General features: G+C 36.4%; 4 protein-coding genes across 4 annotated transcripts; 1 reads left to right on the forward strand and 3 right to left on the reverse strand.

Annotated features, from left to right (window-relative positions):
* Positions 1-405: 405 nt before the first annotated feature.
* LOC123663227 (ATP-dependent RNA helicase Ddx1) lies at positions 406-12,205 on the reverse strand. Its single transcript, XM_045597921.1, has 13 exons — positions 11,694-12,205; positions 11,371-11,488; positions 10,983-11,149; positions 9,842-9,973; positions 9,158-9,347; positions 8,857-9,044; positions 8,128-8,252; positions 7,253-7,390; positions 6,763-6,986; positions 6,096-6,211; positions 2,576-2,683; positions 1,447-1,581; positions 406-770 (listed from the first exon to the last, which is right to left on the reverse strand). The coding sequence occupies exons 1-13, from the start codon at positions 12,141-12,143 to the stop codon at positions 666-668; spliced, it is 2,196 nt and encodes a 731-aa protein (XP_045453877.1). The 5' UTR covers positions 12,144-12,205; the 3' UTR covers positions 406-665.
* Positions 12,206-12,555: 350 nt separating this feature from the next.
* LOC123663445 lies at positions 12,556-13,340 on the reverse strand. The gene has a single exon (XM_045598128.1). The coding sequence runs from the start codon at positions 13,289-13,291 to the stop codon at positions 12,560-12,562; it is 732 nt and encodes a 243-aa protein (XP_045454084.1). The 5' UTR covers positions 13,292-13,340; the 3' UTR covers positions 12,556-12,559.
* A 1,178-nt stretch (positions 13,341-14,518) lies between these two features.
* On the forward strand, positions 14,519-15,530 carry LOC123663377 (ATP synthase subunit C lysine N-methyltransferase). Its single transcript, XM_045598065.1, has one exon. It carries the CDS (start codon positions 14,634-14,636, stop codon positions 15,225-15,227), a length of 594 nt encoding a protein of 197 aa, XP_045454021.1. The 5' UTR covers positions 14,519-14,633; the 3' UTR covers positions 15,228-15,530.
* On the reverse strand, positions 15,229-17,183 carry LOC123663376 (probable 18S rRNA (guanine-N(7))-methyltransferase). The gene is made up of 6 exons (XM_045598064.1): positions 17,039-17,183; positions 16,920-16,957; positions 16,668-16,846; positions 16,194-16,387; positions 15,772-15,961; positions 15,229-15,479 (listed from the first exon to the last, which is right to left on the reverse strand). The coding sequence occupies exons 1-6, from the start codon at positions 17,075-17,077 to the stop codon at positions 15,289-15,291; spliced, it is 831 nt and encodes a 276-aa protein (XP_045454020.1). The 5' UTR covers positions 17,078-17,183; the 3' UTR covers positions 15,229-15,288.
* Between the last annotated feature and the right edge of the window lie 1,515 nt (positions 17,184-18,698).

Genomic DNA, 18,698 nt, shown 5'->3' on the forward strand with positions numbered 1-18,698 from the left:
CTAGGCAATTTTTATTTTAGATTTTTTTTAACTGCAAACTGAACAATATTTTTTGTTAATTCCACGAAGTCGCGGGCATAGCTAATCTTTTATAAAAATGTTAAAAACAACTTGTGTGAGTTGTTTAAATAAAATGTGCAACTGATAAATAAGTCGCTTATTAAAAATAAAGAAATATGTTATTATTTTCAAAAAGTCTACTTTTAGCTATGATAAATCGACTTTGTGAATCAAAAAATTCCAAGTCGATTCTTAAGTCAAAAGTCGACTTTTTTCGCGCCATTTCCATCCCTACCCGCAACAAACTTAAGGCTGTGACCGTTACGCTAGTGCGTCGTCATAATTATAAGCTAAGATATTAAGAGTTTACTTTATTTATATAGAAAAATAAAACACGTCTCATACTTTTTGTAAAATAATTTATTGACGACTTTTTAGTAAATTTATCTGCATTTTTTTTTAGCATGTATTGCGCCATCATTATAAAATGCGAATGCGAAGCTGTTTATAATTTAATATTAGTAGTTGATATTTATGGAGTTTTATACAATTAAATTATTTTTAATATAATCATTCCTTATATTTTATGCTTTTTGGAATCCATCATTTATCATTCTTCTGGTTTCTCTTCACAAATTTTTAAAAAACATTACTAATTACGTGTTTTAAGCCACCGCGACCTTATGATGCATTTTCAAGTAATACATTTGTGCTTGGGATTCTAATTCTTGTAGTGATTTCACCACCGGCGCCATCTGACTCACGTGATCCTAAATAATTATAACACATTATTAAACATAAAAAAGTAGTAAGTAATAAATAGCTTTAGCAGGTTTAGTTATATGTCTGTCGATAACTTTGTTACAAGATGATATAATTGTTGAAAGCTAATAAGCTAAAGTAATCTAGAAGTAGTCGTCTTCAAATTTAAATTCTTTGACCTACATTTTTTAAATACTTATTAAGTCTAATCTTATATATAAAATTCTCGTCTCACATAGTTATTTACCATACTCCTCCGAAACGGCTGGACCGATTTTTATGAAATTTTGTGTGCAAATCGGGTAGGTCTGAGAATCGGACAACATTTTTCATACACCTAAGGTAAAAAAAGGGGGGGATAAAGGGGGTTAATAACATGCATGGAAAAACAACTTGCGGGGTCAGCTAGTAGTGTATACATATATATAATAAAAATTATATAATTAAAATGTTGTTGTAGGTAGAATTGTGGAAAATGGAAATGAACTGTGTTTTATTTTAAAGCACAACCAAATAATAAATTACAATAATAATCTCTATAATAATAAATAAAATAACGTAACATTTTGAATGTGAACTTGTACTTACATAAAAAATCAAAAGCAAGACAATGAAAAATATTTACCGAACAATATATAATAACATAAATATAATATTAATATAAGAAGAATGTTTATCAAATACCTGATATCCGGTTCCGACTTGCGTTCTTTTTTGTCCGTAAACAACTTTGCCATCAAACTCATTGCTCGGTACCTTCATGTCGGGCTCTATTTGTTGGATTGTGATGTTCAAATGATCTTCGATATCCGCAAGGTACTAAAATTAAACAATTTAATATTAATCCACGCTTGGATATTATTACTCTAATGAATGCTTTTGGAACGAAGTTCCTTGTGGCAGGCTTGACATTTGGCTGGGCGAGCGAACTGAAAAAAATGTGATACTAAAACCGTAAGAAAAATATATAACGGAAGTGACGTAATATCAGTCACACGACTGTATAATATGACGTTTGTAAATCTAAAATATTACTAGTAAACTTTTTTTTAAATTTATTTATGTAATTTTATACCGTCGACAAAAATAAATAAAGACATGTTTTTTTATTTCACTTAATAGTTTGAATTATTAATATTATTATTATTTTGTTGGATTTATTTTATTTTACGGTATTTGTTATTTTCTAAAATACTAAATTGCCTAAATACTTTTATGTATTTAATTAAAACCAATCAACAAAATTATTTTTTTTTTTAATCAAGAACTAGAAAATATATATAAAATTAAACATTTTTTTTTTCAAATTGTGTTGCTTCTATACTATCCGAAAGAATTTCGTTCCTACCTGGTGTCCCATGACACCACATAATTTTATTATCTTGTTGCAGTGCTGTGTTATATGCAATACGTTTTATACAAAAATTGAAATAAAATATTTTATCACACAAGTGACAGAATTTGACAAATAACTTTAAAACGAAAACAAATGCTCTAAGGAATGCTTTTTTTATACTATAAAAGTGGCAAACAACAGTAACGTCCGCCTGAGGGTAAGCTGATACCATAGCCTATGGACTCCTGCAGGAGCATTGCAAGCATTTTGCCGACCCTAACCCCTTACCTCCCCCAGAGTTATGGCCACCTTACTCACCACAGGAACACAACGCTACTGAAAGCAGTATTATTTAGCTAAGATCTTCTGTAAGGCTGAGGTAATTTTCCAGTGGGACTGCTCCAAATTTGATATATTCTCTTCCGTACTCACTGAATGAGGGTAGGACAATATTTTAAATATTATGTTGGGATTTACCTGGGGCTCGTTGTACCACATGCAACAACCTTTGGGCCGGTCGCTCACCAGGTTGGTGTTCCAGCAGTTGCGACCTCGCGAGGAACACCACTCGCCGTGGTACCACACCTAGACAATAATACTTCTTTAATATAATTTTTACAGATACATACTCATTTATAGAAATCAATTTTTTACTGTAGAATATATCACGACAAAGGTGTACTCGTATTATGTTTTTATTTTTAACTAGCTGCCCGGACAGACTTTGTCCTGTCAAAAGTTAATAGTAAAATTATTATTTTTTTTTAATTATTAAAACCTTCCGTGGGCCTTAAGAAACAAACAAAAAAAAAATTAGCCGAATTGGTCGAGCCCTTCTCGAGTTATGCGCTTAGCAACATTCATTTTTATTTATATAGAAGATTGTATACCTACTTATTTGTTACGATGTATTAATAATCTATAATAGCGTATAACAGCACTGCAGGCTTCGTGAGCGCAGTCGAGTCGGAGGGGAATGACGAGGAGCCACAAACCTTCGAAACACCTGAAGGGGACCCAGTGGTGGTAGTGGCCAGATGCACGAAGGTAATGCTGGGAGACCGGATGCTACGGATGGCGAAAACCATCTCAGGCGACCGGGACGGCTTACTGACCGTGCCCTGGGAACTACCATCACTGGAGTGGATAAACGGGGTACCGGGATGCGGCAAGACAACTCGCATAGTCGGGGACTTCGATGAGGACACGGAGGTCGTGATTACGACCACAGTCGAGGCGGCCAAAGACTTGAAAGAAAAACTGGCGCACCGCTACGGCAACAAAGCCAAGCAAAAGGTGCGTACTATGGCCTCCGTACTAGTTAATGGTTTCAAAGAGGGCTCAAAAATCAACCGCCTAACGGTGGACGAGGCCCTCATGAACCACTTCGGAGCCATAGTAATGGCCGCCCGACTATCGGGAGCACAGAAGGTGGTCCTCATCGGAGACATAAACCAGCTGCCGTACATCGACAGGGACAACCTGTTCGAAATGCGGTACTGCAGACCAACCCAGATAACAACCATCTCGTGCGAGTTGTCATGCACGCATCGTAATCCCAAAGACGTCGCCCTTGCCATCAGCGAAGTTTATAAGGACGTGTACAGCTCAAGCTCAAAGATCCGATCTTTGCGAGTGGAGAGCCTCACGGGCGCGCGTATTCCTGCAGGAAGAGACCGGACCTTATACCTGGTCTTTACGCAAGAGGAGAAGAGGTTGCTGACTGACCAGGGATACGGATCCGGGGAGGGATCGCGCGTCTTAACCATCCACGAGGCGCAGGGCCAGACCTACGAGGACGTCATAGTCCTCCAGACGAAGACGAGGAGGCTCAGGATCCACGACAGCGTTTCGCACGCTGTAGTCGCGGTGACTAGACACACCAACACCTGTGTCTATTACACCGACGACAGGGACGACGCAATTGGTCGCTTTGTGGCGAGGGCAGTGGAGACCACGGACAAGGAAATACTCGAGCACAGTCTCAAGATGGCGATTCATCACAGAGACGCAGCCGTCACTGAGAGTGTGCTCGATATGTTGAAAACTTTTGGCGTGTGAAGAAATTAGTTTCAGTAAAGAAATAGGGTGTACATAAACATATAAAGTTAGTGTTAAATTAAATAGTATTAATTACATATTACAAAACGTGTGCAAAATAATTTTACATGTGTACCAAATTAATTAGGATAAATTATATAATATTGACTACAAAAAAAAAAAAAAAAAAAAAAAAAAAAAAAAAAAAAAAAAAAAAAAAAAAAAAATCTTACTAACAGTAACCTAGGCTAAGTGTATATTGTAAGTAGGCCAGCAGGCCATAAGTGTATATATAAGGTAACTAGGACATAAGTGTACATATACGGTAACTAGTATATAAGTGTAAATATAAACTTAGATAATAAAACTGACAGTAGGAATACAAAAAATATATAATATATAGTAATTAATATATATAGAAGTAAATTTAGTATAACTTTAAATTTTTGGTCGGTGGACTCACGTAGGATTAGAGATACTAAGTCTAGTTTAATTAGTCCTCTAAGTTGCATGTGTAAGTACCAAGTTATAGAAACTAACAAACTAATATTGGAATAATAAAAGCACGGGCATTATGAGCCCGTGGATATATATTGTTATATAAAAAAAAAAAAAAAAAAAAATAATCTATAATATAAAAATGAATCGCAAAATGTGTTAGCGTATAACTCAACAACGCCTGGACCAATTTTACCAATTCTTTTTTTTTTTTAATGTTCGTTGAAGGCGAAGTTCGTCGAATAATTTCCGGGAAAACCCTAAAAACAACTCTTTTTTTTCCATACAAACGTTTTCTATCTAAAATGTAGAGTCAATTTGAACTTTATTGCTATTCAGTAAAGTTCATATTAAATTACAAGCACTCACTGTTGTCTAAGCAATTTAGGTGTGTTCCTAACGTCAAAGAGTCAATTTGCACTTTATTATCGATGCGCAAAGTTCAAATTCAATCATATCTATCAAAACAGTGTATGTGTTCGCGTTGGACGATCTAATGTCGCGTTCCGAAACTCAACAAGTGATAATATCGCGAACCCGACCAAATTGAATAGTCAAAAAATGTAAGAGCCCTAGATCATTAGTACTGATTTTTATTTTGGTTAGCTTCGCGATATTATTTTTCTTTTGCTTTAGTTTCGGCACGCGACATAAAATGCATTAGTTTTCAAGTCATTACATCCGTCAAACAAATCGCGTTAAAAAGGGGGTTTTATTATCTTTAATTATTAATTTAATATCACGTCACGATCAGGGCAAATCGGCGCACTTTTAAATACAATCACGTCGTTCAATAACCCGTCTATCTCTATGTTATGTCATTGAGGCACACAATTTTTAAATATTTGTCACCTTTAGATTATTTTCCAATCAGGTTTGAACCCTAAGTTCGCCTCTTAGTTTGAAGACAGACATCCCAGGCGGGTTTTATAAGTGGGTCACAGAAGGGTGGCCAAAGTTCGTGGAAGCGAAGATACTTTGGTCACCCGAGCTGAACCTCACACACCCCCTATCATCAGGGTGATGGTTCTGGTCTGGAGAATTTTTTGCGCCGACTATAAAATAGGTAGGAACAAAAAACTGCCAAATTCCAAATCTTTTTGACAGAAAGAAGTCTGTCGGGTCCGCTAGTCGATTATGTTCATCTGCGTTCCAAAAAAAACCGCCAACAATTATCTTTTTTCTTGTTTGTAATGAATACACTTACAAACTACTGGACTGGTGAGAGGTTAAAGAAGCATTATTTAATGAACATTCAATTTTGAATCATAAAATTCAAAATGTGTTTTGGGTTTTTTTTATTAGATATTATTTTTCGAGCTAATCTGTATCAGTTAAATATGTTAAAATCTAAAAATTACTTACGTAAATGACGTAAATAAAGCACTTAAATATATTTAAGTATACACAATTTCAATTGAGTTTTCACTTTAATGTAATTTTGTAAATATAAACCAACCTTTTCGGGCACAGTGGACACGAGGCTGATGGCGAGCCCCATACGCTCAGCGCGACCCACGCGACCGATACGATGAACGTAGTTCGATTTCTCGTCCGGCAACGTGACATTGATCACTGAAAACATTACATAAATATTTTTATGCAAATAAAATTGTAAACGACACGTTATCATTGAATATTTTTTAAGTAGCAAAATTTAAAAATATCAATTTTTGTAGAAGTATATTTTATATGATAGAATAAGGGAATTATCTCTCTTCTCAGGTAAAGAGAGAGGAACAAAAAGAGAGAAATACATACATATCACACTAAGACTCGAGGCCAGAATTAAACCCATAATCGGACCCATCTTCGGAGCTGAACTGCAGGGTCACGTACTTCGCTAGCTAGTCAAAGGAATAGAGAAGAGAGTGGGAAGAAGTGTGAGAGAGAGAGAGGGGTAGAGAGAGGGGGGAGAGGGAGAGGGGTAGAGAGAGGGGGGAGAGGGAGAGGGGGGAGAGGGAGAGGGGTAGAGAGAGGGGGAGAGGGAGAGGGGGGAGAGGGAGAGGGGGGAGAGGGAGAGGGGGGAGAGGGAGAGGGGGAGGTGAGAGGGAGAGGGGAGAGAGGGAGGTGGGAGGGAGAGAGGGGGGGAGAGAAGAGAGAAAAGTATAAAATGTTAGTCGTACTGAAAGGCAGGCCGGACACGTCGATGCCGCGCGCGGCGACGTCGGTGCAGATGAGGAAGCGCACCTGGGCGCGCTTGAACTGCTCCAGGTTGTGCTTGCGCTCCTGCGGCTTGCGGTCGCCGTGCAGGCACACGCACGACAGCTCGCCGCCCGCCCCGCCCGCGCCGCGCAGGTGCCGCTCCAGGTTGTCGCAGTCCAGCTTCGTGCGGCAGAAGATTATCGCTCTGGGGGGAACAACAGCTACGATCGTCGATTAATTCACTCAAACTTCCTTACGCACGCTCCACTCGGGGAGAGAGCTGGTGTATACGTGACGAGAGCGTTACGGAAAGTGTGGTCGGGCGAAGCGGACGGAAGTCGAGAGGGAGATATAGGCTAGTGAAGATAGAAGGAAAGAAAGAGAGAGAGAGTTACATTTCGTTTATTACTATAGGGGCAAGAGAGAGAGATCAATAATTAACTCGTACGTTTCGTATCTTTTGTCTTTTACCTGTCCATTTTGTGTTCTTGAATGGCTCTGAGTACGTATTCTCCTTTTAGTATCTTGACCGCTTCGGACAGTGTCTCTGGGGTAGTATTTCCGCTACGAATGTTGTCTTTTGCGTGAACACCATCAGTCTGTATTTGTCTATAAGAAACAAAAGCAAATCCAAAAACTTTTGCTGGTGACTGTACATTGAATATATTCTATAAATATTTTAAATGCAACAATTTATGACGATGAGTGTATGTTTGTTACTATTTCACGTAAAAACTACCGAAACGATAATAACAAAACTTATTATTCAAGATAAAGATAGTTGAAAATTCAGAGTAACACAACAGTTTGCCAGCGGTCACTACACTTTCAGAATCGGAAATTATGCGGATGAAACTTCGACCTCCAAAGTCGTCGGCGTCTGACGGCACAAGACTTCGTATGTTGAAGTGCTAAACTATTTCACATTTTGAGTAAATACACAGTAGTACATATCTTGTTCTGCTAACTGTAAAATTTAATGAAGCAATTCCTTTTCTGCAAAAATTTAATCGTTTTGCTCACGAACAGTTCCAGTTAGTACACACAAAGAACTAGACGACTAGCCCGTGGGCACAGTTTGTAGTAGCCCTGCTTTCTGCTTCGGAAGTTGTGTTTGATCCTGCCCTGAGTCTGGATGTAATATCTATATTAATTTACGATTACGATACGATTTAGCCTATAACATACCACTGCTGGGCATAGGCCTATAATTTATATGTATAATAATGTAGCTATATCAGTCGGCAGTTACCTATAATGCAAGCAATAAGTTGCTTACCTCAGGAACAGATGGCTGTGTGGGTATGCAAAAGATATTTATTTGTTCTTAAGAAGGGGAGAGGTACCTGCGGAGCGTCTCCCAGAGGCGATCTCGCTGGGGGTCCACGTTGACGACCACGTGGTGGACAGTCTCCGGGACTGCGTCTTCGCCCTTCAAGTCCACCCACGTGGGGAAGTACATCAGCTTCTCCTGTGAGACCATGACCAGCTTAATATCAGAGCTGACCTTTCGATATCTTATTTTTTTTTGTGACCACCTTATGGTAAGTGTTTACCGTAGCCTATAGACCCTGCTACACCATGAAGCCTCGCAAGAAATCATATCTACTCATGCCAAATTTGTACAGGTGTTTGCGTTGTCTATCCGTTTGTAATAGACAGCTATTGGGTCTTTTCGAAACTCCGATAAGGGGACCGTTGAGTGTGAGGCGAATAGGCTTCAGCCTGTAATATCCCACTACTGGGCATAGGCCTGCATAATCTGAAAGTGAGTTTGCTTAATTTTTGCGACTCAGCCGCTTTAACAATCAACATGAACCTTCTTATGGACTTCAAAAAACGTTCCGGGCCTAACTTTACGTCAGTTGACGTTTTTTATGAAATAAAATTAGCACAATTTCGATACAAATAAGCTAGACTAAAAAATACTAACGATATAAATTTACTTTATTCAATTTTAGACGTTTTTACTCAAATACAATACATTTAAATGTGTATCCTTACAAGAAGATATTCCCAAAAATATTCTATTTTAAAAAATTTGTGTTTATATTACTGAAAAAAGAATACCATACCGCCATTTTCTTAACTTCGAAAGCGTGTAGTGTCGCCGAACAGACGACCATTTGTAAGCGCCGGCCATCTGATGTAATCTTCGGTATCTGTCTATGCAGTCTCTCGATTGACTCACCACAACCGGCCTTCAGGAGACCGTCAGCCTCGTCCAGTACGAAGAAGCGACAATGAGTTAAAGCTAAATAACCTGTAAAATAAATAAACTTATACTTAATAAAAACTCCAATTCCGATAGATATACGAATATTATAAATAGTACAACGATAAATTTATAAATACTATTATAAAATATGTAGATACCTCCTTGAATAAGGTCTTCAAGCCGCCCAATAGTACCCACAACTATGTCTACACCGGAGTTCAACTGGTTGATCTGATCCTTAACGTTAATACCGCCGACAACAAGCAGTTCCCTCACTTTAGGGTTGTTAAGGTACTTTTTGAATAGTGTTATTTGTGAGCAGGTTTGTTCTGCTAATTCTCTTGATGGCTAAAATTTAAAAAAAAAAGAAAGTCTTAAGTTATTTTTTTTTTTTATTCTATCAATCTAAGGAGTATTAAGTAGATTTGTTCTCTCATGTTCGGTTCTTAATCTATTGTGTATTGTCCTTTTGCTAGGTTTTTGTTTTATATTTAAGTTACTTAACACATTCAACTATATAATAACTTAAACAAAATCAAAACTACTTCATTTTTAATTTCTTTTCAAATTCATATAACAAATGACAATGTGTATCTCTTTTAAATGACTTTATGGGGCATAAAACTTGTTATGTAAGTTTGTAATTTTTACTAAGAGTAAAAAAAAATGGTATATCACGACAGCAAAGTCAGCTAGTTAAAATAAATATATTGAGTATTTCAATATGTTGACAAATAAGAGGGAAGTAAGCAACAAACTGAGCTAATTTTTGATAAAACTTTCACAAGAGAAAAGTATACAGTGCAACTTGTTTGTCTAAAGGGTTACAAAATATCAATTACCTCAATAATGATTGCCTGGGGAGCGTTGTTAACTTGCTTTATTCCAGTAGACGCTACTGCTGACACAACATTTTGTTTCACAAATTCTTTTGGAGCCTGGCAGATTGCTATGTAATCTCCTTTGGGAGGATACTGTAAGGATATGAACAATTAAATAAAATATTTTGTTAAGTGATGAAGTAACATAAAAGAAAAAAAATCTCAAATCCCAAATTTAATTTGTCAAACTCTTCTGCTTTATAATATAAGTAAATATATAAAATTCTCGTGTCACAATGTTCGTAAACAAACGATTCAACAACGGCTGGACCGATTTTTATGAAATTTTGAGTGCATCATATCGGGTAGGTCTGAGAATCGGCCCAAATCTATTTTCAATACCCCTAAGTTATCAGGCGGGAGGTGATTAAGGGAGTTTATAATATATATGGCAAAACAATGTTTGTGGAGTCAGAAAATATCTAAAATTTTGTAAACTATAAATAGTTCAAGCAAAGGGAGTCTTAAATAGAAATGAAATATGAAATAAATATCAAAATAATCACATACTGCTCATATTCTAGGATAAATCATTTTTGAGTTTTTTTTTTTTTTTTGAAATTTATATGGATATATGTAATCAGTTGCCAGTGCTGTGTGGCTACGGCACTAAAGAATTTAGCCACCCCCTCTCTTCCCGTGGGTGTCGTAAGAGGCGACTAAGGGATAACAAGGTTCCACAACCACCTTGGAACTTAAGAAGCCGACCGATGGCGGGATAACCATCCAACTGCTGGCTTTGAAATACACAGGCCGAAGACGGGCAGCAGTGTCTTCGGTGCGACAAAGCCAGTACTGCGGTCACCAACCCGCCTGCCCAGCGTGGTGACTATGGGCAAAACACATGAGTTCACGTTATTTTTGGCGTAAACTTGTGGAGGCCTATGTCCAGCAGTGGACTGTATAGGCTGTAATGATGAATCAGTTGCCAGACTATAAGCACATTAGTTGAATGAAGAATGACATTTGGAGTGATGACTAGAGGGAAATAGAGTAGGGAGTACATGAGCTCTCTTTAGCCTTTTGATTGGTCTCTGGATAGTCAACCGTGGGCTTGAGAAATGGGATGAGCTGTGTTATAGAGTAAAGATAAAGCTCATACCACAAATGGTATTTTTCCAAAGTTGAAGCTCATCTCTGCATTTTTTAAAACAACAGCGGGGAAGTAGCAATCGCAGCGACGTGACTGGTTCAGATTAAATGCCACGCCTAAATCTTCACCATTTTTTGTGAAAGATATTTCACCGGTATTCAGATTTAGGAGACAACCTAAAAATAATTACAAAGCATTATTTAAAAGTTTATAATACTGTTGGACATTACAAATTTGATTCCTCTTATACACTTAGTCAGATATCAGTATTTTATTTTCCACATATAATTAGTATAATACTAAGCTCATATAGGTTTAATTACTCAAAACCTTAGCTTAAATACTAACTTCTGACTGTGTGTGTAGGAGTATATAAAAGTTATCATGGAACACAAACCGATAACATCATTTTTTCCATATGCGGTGCCATAGTCTTCAAAATTTTTTGCATTTGATTTCTTTCCTGTACCACCATAACCATAGCCAAAGTTGTCTGTGCCTAGATCTAGTCGGGCCTTTAACAAATATAAAAGGTGTACTTATAAATAGCATAATACGGAATAAATTGATAATAACCACATGTAAAGTTTTAAATCTATTATTGTGTAACATTTCATACGAACAAAAAAAGGCAAACATTAATTAAATTCTTATTTGATTAGTTACATACATAGTGTGTATTTAAGAAGTTAATATTACATAGATAATTAAATTACTCACAGCCTGAGTGGACCACCCTACACGACATAAGCCCTCATCCGTAACTATAGCTTCGTAATAATAAGCTCCTTTCGTGTGAATACCCTTTGTGGCCCTGCAGCCATGCCATCCGTTTTGATCTCGAGACTGACACCGCAAACCATCTGGAGTGACAGCCAGTGCATCCGTACGGTCGAATAACGACATCGTCCATTCCGTCGAAGTTGCAGCTACAACTTTACCTGTCTTTCCTTCTTGTATGTCTTTTAATGTTTCCCAAACTATTTGTAATATTGGAAGGCAGAAAGCACCGGTCTTTCCGCTACCGGTCTCAGCAGCCATAAGGACATCACCACCACCGAGAATAAGTGGAATAGCTTCGGCTTGTACATCAGTTGGAAGCGTCCAGTCCATTTCTTCTATAGCTTTCCCTATTTCGGGCAAAACACCAAATTCTTCGAATGCAGTCATTTTTAAATTAAGTAAAAACAAGATCAACCTATGAGACCTCTAGACAACTTTCTGACAAGTTGACAACTGGCTAGTGACCTCCTAGAGTATTTAATGTTCTGTGCTAGTGACAGTTGAAAACAACAGACCTAAAACTATGTTTCATCGAATAGTTCCTATGGCGTTAATGTGGCAGTAATGTTTTCCAGTGTTCCCACATTATCTATAATAACTTACCTCAAAGTAAGGGTAATTTTATACACGTTTTTTAGTTATTTTAATATATTTATTATTTATTTTTATTTTGTTGCACACTAAAAACAAAAAAAAAAACATACTGAATAAAGTGCAAAGGTCTTATTACTGATTATATATTTAAAAATTATTCGATTGTTGTAATTTTAAAAATCAGGACGGTAATGAAAAGCATAAATAATTTAATAATTTTTATTATAATTATGATCAGGCAAAAGATGCTCATCTAACGGACTTATACCCAAGAGATCGTCGTCATCTTCATCTTCCATATCATCTTCGTCATCAGAAGTGTCGCTATCGTCTCCCACTTCAATTATAAACCTGTCCATCTCGCGGTCAATAACTTGGCCATCAACGTAATATTTTTCTTCCAATTTTTTCACGTGCTCACATTCTTTTCTCCATTCTACTTCGGTGATCGTTGCAAATGCTTCTTCTGTGATTTGGACGATTTTATTTGCTTCCTGACCTAGGTTTTTTTCAGCAATTCGTCTTTTTAAGACACTCCATATCAGCTCGATGGGGTTTAAATCGCAGTGATAAGGTGGAAGCCTTACCACTTTATGTCCATGCGCCTCCAACATTACATCGGCTTCATAAACAGGCGGTTGTTTGTGCTCCTTTATTATTTGAAATAGCTGGGCTTTTACCATACTTGGCAAGTAAGAAAGACCATTACTTGTTATCCAGTTTTGCATTTCTGTCTTTCTGCTTGACATTGTTGGTGCTTTGTTAAGCTGCACTGTGTGGTAGGAGGCGTTATCCATCACCACAATTGATTGAGGAGGCAGATTTGGTATAAGCTTTTCATTAAGCCACTTATTAAAATTCGTCTTATTCATATCGTCGTGATAGTCGGCCGTTTGTGACTGAGATCTGAAGATCAGTTGAGCATTGGGTATGAAACCCATAGCACCACCTGCGTGGACGATAATCCAACGTGGCCCTTTGGAATCTGATGATAATACACCTTCTTCTTGCTCGCTTTGCCAACATTTTCCAGCGCAATATGTTGAATGTATATATGTCTCGTCCAAATATACAACTGGGCGCTGGTTTCCGAGACGATTATTTCGCAATTCTTCCAGGTATCGATAACGCCAGGCGACAATATCGTATCTCTCCATTAGAACTTTTCTTTTGGATCCACATTTTTTAAAATAAAATCCCATATCTTTCATTATTCTCCACAAAGTGGTACGACTTCCTTTGAAATTTATCTCGCTTCGCATTTCATGCAATAACTTTGTTAGAGTGGGCAACTCCTTTTTTACGGAATAAAATTCATGTATTTTATGCCTTATAGCACACCGGTCGAAGTCATCCAGTTCGATTCTTTTAGGCCAGGGGCCGGTTTTGCGTGGTGTTGAAACCTTGGTCGAAGTGCTGGCTGCGAACTCACCTTCTTTAGTGATTTTAGACACGGTTTTTTCGGATATACCTAAAACAAAAAAATTCGGTATATTGATTATTTTTTTTTTAAATATGCGGTTTATCTATTGTCAAAGTAATACGTAAACCAACATTAGACACAAGTGCACATGCTTGCCTAGGTCTTAAAAATAATTACCGTTAAAAAAAATGTTAGTTTAAGTGAGGAAATTATTATCTGCTACTGGTAACCCTATTTGACTAACCTGTCATGGCGGCGACACGAGCCTGAACACATCTTAAAGGAATTAATGGGGCATTATTACGTTTTTCACGTTCACAAAATGTCTTCACCTTTAACACCATCATTTTTTCATCACTTTTCAAAGTTTTGGGCATGATTTCAGTCAAAAATCAAATGAAAATAAACAAAATCTGCGGTTGCGTCTTCTCGTTGCAATGAATTTGACAGAGAGTGGAGTTCAGTGGGGCCAACGTAACGCCATAGGAACTATTCGATGAAACGCACTATATATAAGCTTCTTGTTCACGGGTCACACACAACATAATTCATAACAACAAAAAGGATAGGAACATAATATATATATGTGTGTATATAATTATGCAATAATTCCTTGTGTTGTAAATTTTTAAATTTGTATATAACTACAAATTTTTAATTTATATTTTAAACTGTGAAAAGTGTGAAATGAAAAGAAACCTGATACCTATTCTCAGAAACAGCCAATGAAACATTTTATCTATGATGGAACAGCTGATTATGATTTACGAGATCTGTCAAATTTATTGATAACCTAAGATTAAACAAATGTTTTGTTTGTTAATTTCCTACATATTATGATTTAATTAGTTACTTAAAAAATGGACCTTGAAGTTAACTTGCAAGCTAATATTAAAAATAGCAGTACACCATCACCATTTGGGAAAGTTTTAATTTATACAACAGGTGGATTAGCTTTGGGCGTCAGTGTGATATGTATACCATTCGTGTCGCCTGCCTTTAGAAAATTCTGTCTGCCCTACGTGCCAGCTACCAACAACCAGTTGCACGGAGTTACGACGGCATTAAAAGGTCGAACAGGTCGATTACTTGACGTAGGTTCCGGTGACGGCAGAATCGTATTTACAGCTGCTAGATTAGGATTTAAAGCTGATGGAGTCGAATTAAACCTGATCTTAGTATATTACTCACGACTTGCGTCTATTTTAAACAACCAATATAATAAAACAAAATTTTATAGATGTAATTTGTGGAAATTTGACTTAGTGCCATACAATAATATTGTTATATTTGGTGTTGAACAAATGATGCAAGAGTTTGAGAAAAAACTTTTGCGAGAAGTGAACGATGGAACAGTAGTAGTAGCTTGTAGATTTCCATTGCCTAATATGGTGCCAATTGAAACGATAGGACATGGTGTTGACACAGTGTGGAAATATGTTGTAAAAAGATAACTCAATGTTATATATATTTTATTAATTATACAATGTAATTAGTCTAAAAAATTACAATATATCAGAAGCGGCCACTTCTTTTTCTTCCTGTATACTTAGTATCAGGTTTAGTCTCTTTCCCCTGTTTCCTTCTCCTTTCTTTCTTTTCTAAGAGCCATGCTCTTGTATTTTTGAGTGGTTTACCTCGTGCCGCTTTACAGGCTTCCCTTCTTGCATATTTGATTTGTAAAGAGTTATCACTTTCTTCTGTTCCTATAAATATAATATAAATTGATTATATTGTATCTAAATGTAATAATTATAGCTGATTTTATTGATTAACCAACCTTTATAAATAAAAATTAATCAATGTAATATACACATAATACCTCTAAATTACTGCATCAAATTGGACAATTAATTTGGTGTTTTTTAATGACAATCAGGTCAGATTGAAAAAAATCATACTCAAGAAAAAAAAAATGGCTGTATGCAATTTCCCTGATCAGTATATAACAAATAAATAATAAAAAAAAACAATTTTTAGTTAATGTGTTCATATTACCCAATGCTTGTGGTAAAGGGGCAGCTCCACCAGTCATAAGAACAAGGAAGAATTTTTTAGCTTTAGCTGAATTCGGATAATCAACAACAACACCTCCGTAGAAACCAGCCTTCATAGCTTGTGAAGTTAAGAGGTCTAACTGACTTTCATTTTCTGGATAGAATTGAAAAACAGCTCTCGCTGATCTTGACTGTAAGAAAAAAAGTTTTATAACTCATTTAATTATTATTTATATTTCATAAATTTATAACATATTTCATCCATTTTTAATTAAAAAATAGCAATAGCCTTCTTACAAACTAAAAACTCTTTTCTAAAGTAACAATTTAAAGTGAAAATGAATAAAGGAGAACCTCTTTGAATAAGATTAATTATTTTTAAATTTCATGAAATAAAAATTATATATATTTATAAACACCTACCAATGAAGCATATAAAGAACTGAAAAATTTGTATAATCTCTTAACAGGTTGATGTGTTTTCTTATCTGCGTTGAAGAGCCACTGCAGGGCTGACACTGATACTGCACCATCAAAACTACCAGCTTTAAACGGTACACCTTCTCCCATATCTGCTAGTATTAAATCTCCTTCTGTTTCTCTTTCTAATGCAACATCTGTAACACACAATAATTAACACGTATACATAATCATTAATATAATAATTTGCAAAATACATAGGACATAATTATACTTTATAGTACACCACTAAGCTAGGAATAAAGATGTGCACTAGAATTAAGGCACAATGAGGCAGCCTTATATAGAATATCAATTTTTTCCAGGCATTATTCAATTGAAAATATTAGTATTAATTATAAATACTAGGTTCCGACTTCATATATAGGAAACTTTGGTAAAATCATGCATAGTTTTATTTACTTAATAATTATTTACCAAGCATGGAGGGTGATATGTCTAAGCCAATCCACATATGTCCAGACTCTTCTAGTACTGAACCTGATAATCCTGAACCACAACCTATGTCTAGCAACAGACATGGTGTGTCTTCGGGCAGTAGCAGTAGCTCCAAACATCGCTCAGTCATTTGCGCTTGGATATCTATGATTCGTGAACTGAAAAATTAAAACTGCTTAATATATCGACAAGTAATACTCTTACAATAAAATATTTTAAGGTTTTACTAACTTTTGTGTGTATTTCCTGGCCTCATCTTCATTGTAAAACTGCAAAAAATATATATTGCACAGTTAGTAAGATCGTAGCAAGTGTGAATTAAACAAAATTTATAAACTTTAAAATATTACAAGTTCAGGTGGGGCTTGATGTTCCGGTCGTTTAGACATATTTATTGCGTTTTAAAACTTATTTGACCAAACAAAACACTAAAAATAAATAAACATAACCTCAAATAACAAGTTCACATTTCTCAGCTGTCATAATAAATGCAATGCCGTGTATTCCACTTAGCGACCGGGACGACCGCGACATCCTTTCTGGGCGCGTCCCACTTAAGGCCCCAACATCATCGATCACGACCGCTGAAACTTGAAAGCCTGAATTTGTCGTTCCACTTCCACTAACGTAAAAAAAGCCACGGTCACATTTGAGTGCTATCAGGTGTCAGCTGTGTGCTGATAATATGACGGTATGGTGAAACACGAAGCTATGGGGTTTGTGAGTGAATATTTCGCATGGATTGGAGTAAAACTTAATTTAACGTGGATTCCCAGGAATCGAAGGACAGATAAGATTCACAATTTGGCGGTTGTTCTTTTTTAAATTTCCGCCACGTTTTGATGAAAGCCAACTTTGACCCACCTATATTTTGTGGGCGAAGTGGTCGCGAACAGTGACGTCATCTATGATGTCAAGCGATCGCTCTTTGGCGACCATGGGCTTTAGGTCGAACGAGAATAGGTGCCGCGGGCGTTGCGAACGTTTAGTGAAACGCGGCCTATATGTACCGATATACCGACCTATATACGTACTGACGAAAGTTATGACACTCGTACTAATCTCTCACGGTCTCACCATTGGAATTGGGCTTAGTTGCATGATGTTGTTTTAGCAACCACACCGTTTGAGTCATGCTTCATTGTAATTGGTTATATTGAGTGACGTTTCATTATAATTGGTTATATTTTAAAACATAAATGCGTTACGTGGGATAAAAAAAGAGACAGAGTTCTATACTCTCTTCGTTGCACAGCACACCCATCGATCGTCATGCCTATGGCGGTCGTAAGCTAAAAAGAAAAGCGCAACCAAAGCAAGCTGACTTACCCACATTACTGTAGTTAACACATGTTATAAGTCTAAACTTTTAAACCTTGGAGTAGTTATCCTAAATTTTTTAAAAGAATTGCCTCCGAGTCTTATAGGTCCACTCGTGACAAGAGCGGCAAGGGCTGGAAATTCTATGGCTAGAGACTAATTCTCTATTCTTTGCAATTTAACGGGGATACTTTATAGGTATTTTAGATGAGAAGTGTATAATTTAAAATGTCGCACAAATCAGAAGTCGCGTTGCGAAATCAGGGACTATAATTTATACGTCGTATTTATAATTTAATACTTTTCAGTTGCAACGTAATCGGTAGTTTGACTAAGACCGCCTTTGACACGCGTTTGTTTAATATGTAAAAATGGAGCGAAGGACTCGAATCCAGCTCTAAATAAATTTTAAAAAAATTGACACGTTTTATAATATGAATGTAAATACCGCCAAAAAAGCAAAAATCAACGAGTACATACTATTTTACATATATAGAATCAGTGACATTTAATAAAAATAAATAAATAAATGTTTTTTTTCTTACTTTAACTTGAATCAAAGAGTATATATATAAAGGTACGTGAATATAAAGGGTATCATACAACACAAATGTGTATGTATTAAATCGTAACTATTTAATCGTAAAGTTTGTCTAATATTCCATATATAATGGACCTCGAAAGTGAGTA

This window comes from Melitaea cinxia, chromosome 20 (assembly GCF_905220565.1).
Source record: "Melitaea cinxia chromosome 20, ilMelCinx1.1, whole genome shotgun sequence".
NCBI classification, from domain to species: Eukaryota; Metazoa; Arthropoda; class Insecta; order Lepidoptera; family Nymphalidae; genus Melitaea; species Melitaea cinxia.

What these genes read in the sequence shown, in the direction of transcription:
- LOC123663227 (XM_045597921.1), bottom strand. Translation starts at nt 12,143, where the DNA reads ATGACTGCATTCGAAGAATTTGGTGTTTTGCCCGAAATAGGGAAAGCT. An exon ending in CCCAGGCAATCATTATTGAG is followed by an intron (nt 9,348 to 9,841) that starts GTAATTGATATT and finishes TTTAAATTTTAG; the next exon opens with CCATCAAGAGAATTAGCAGA. An exon ending in TGTCCACTGTGCCCGAAAAG is followed by an intron (nt 2,684 to 6,095) that starts GTTGGTTTATAT and finishes ATTATTGTCTAG; the next exon opens with GTGTGGTACCACGGCGAGTG.
- LOC123663445 (XM_045598128.1), bottom strand. Translation starts at nt 13,291, where the DNA reads ATGGGTTTCATACCCAATGCTCAACTGATCTTCAGATCTCAGTCACAA.
- LOC123663377 (XM_045598065.1), top strand. Translation starts at nt 14,634, where the DNA reads ATGGACCTTGAAGTTAACTTGCAAGCTAATATTAAAAATAGCAGTACA.
- LOC123663376 (XM_045598064.1), bottom strand. Translation starts at nt 17,077, where the DNA reads ATGTCTAAACGACCGGAACATCAAGCCCCACCTGAACTT. An exon ending in CATATCACCCTCCATGCTTG is followed by an intron (nt 16,388 to 16,667) that starts GTAAATAATTAT and finishes TGTGTGTTACAG; the next exon opens with ATGTTGCATTAGAAAGAGAA. An exon ending in GTTCTTTATATGCTTCATTG is followed by an intron (nt 15,962 to 16,193) that starts GTAGGTGTTTAT and finishes TTTTTCTTACAG; the next exon opens with TCAAGATCAGCGAGAGCTGT.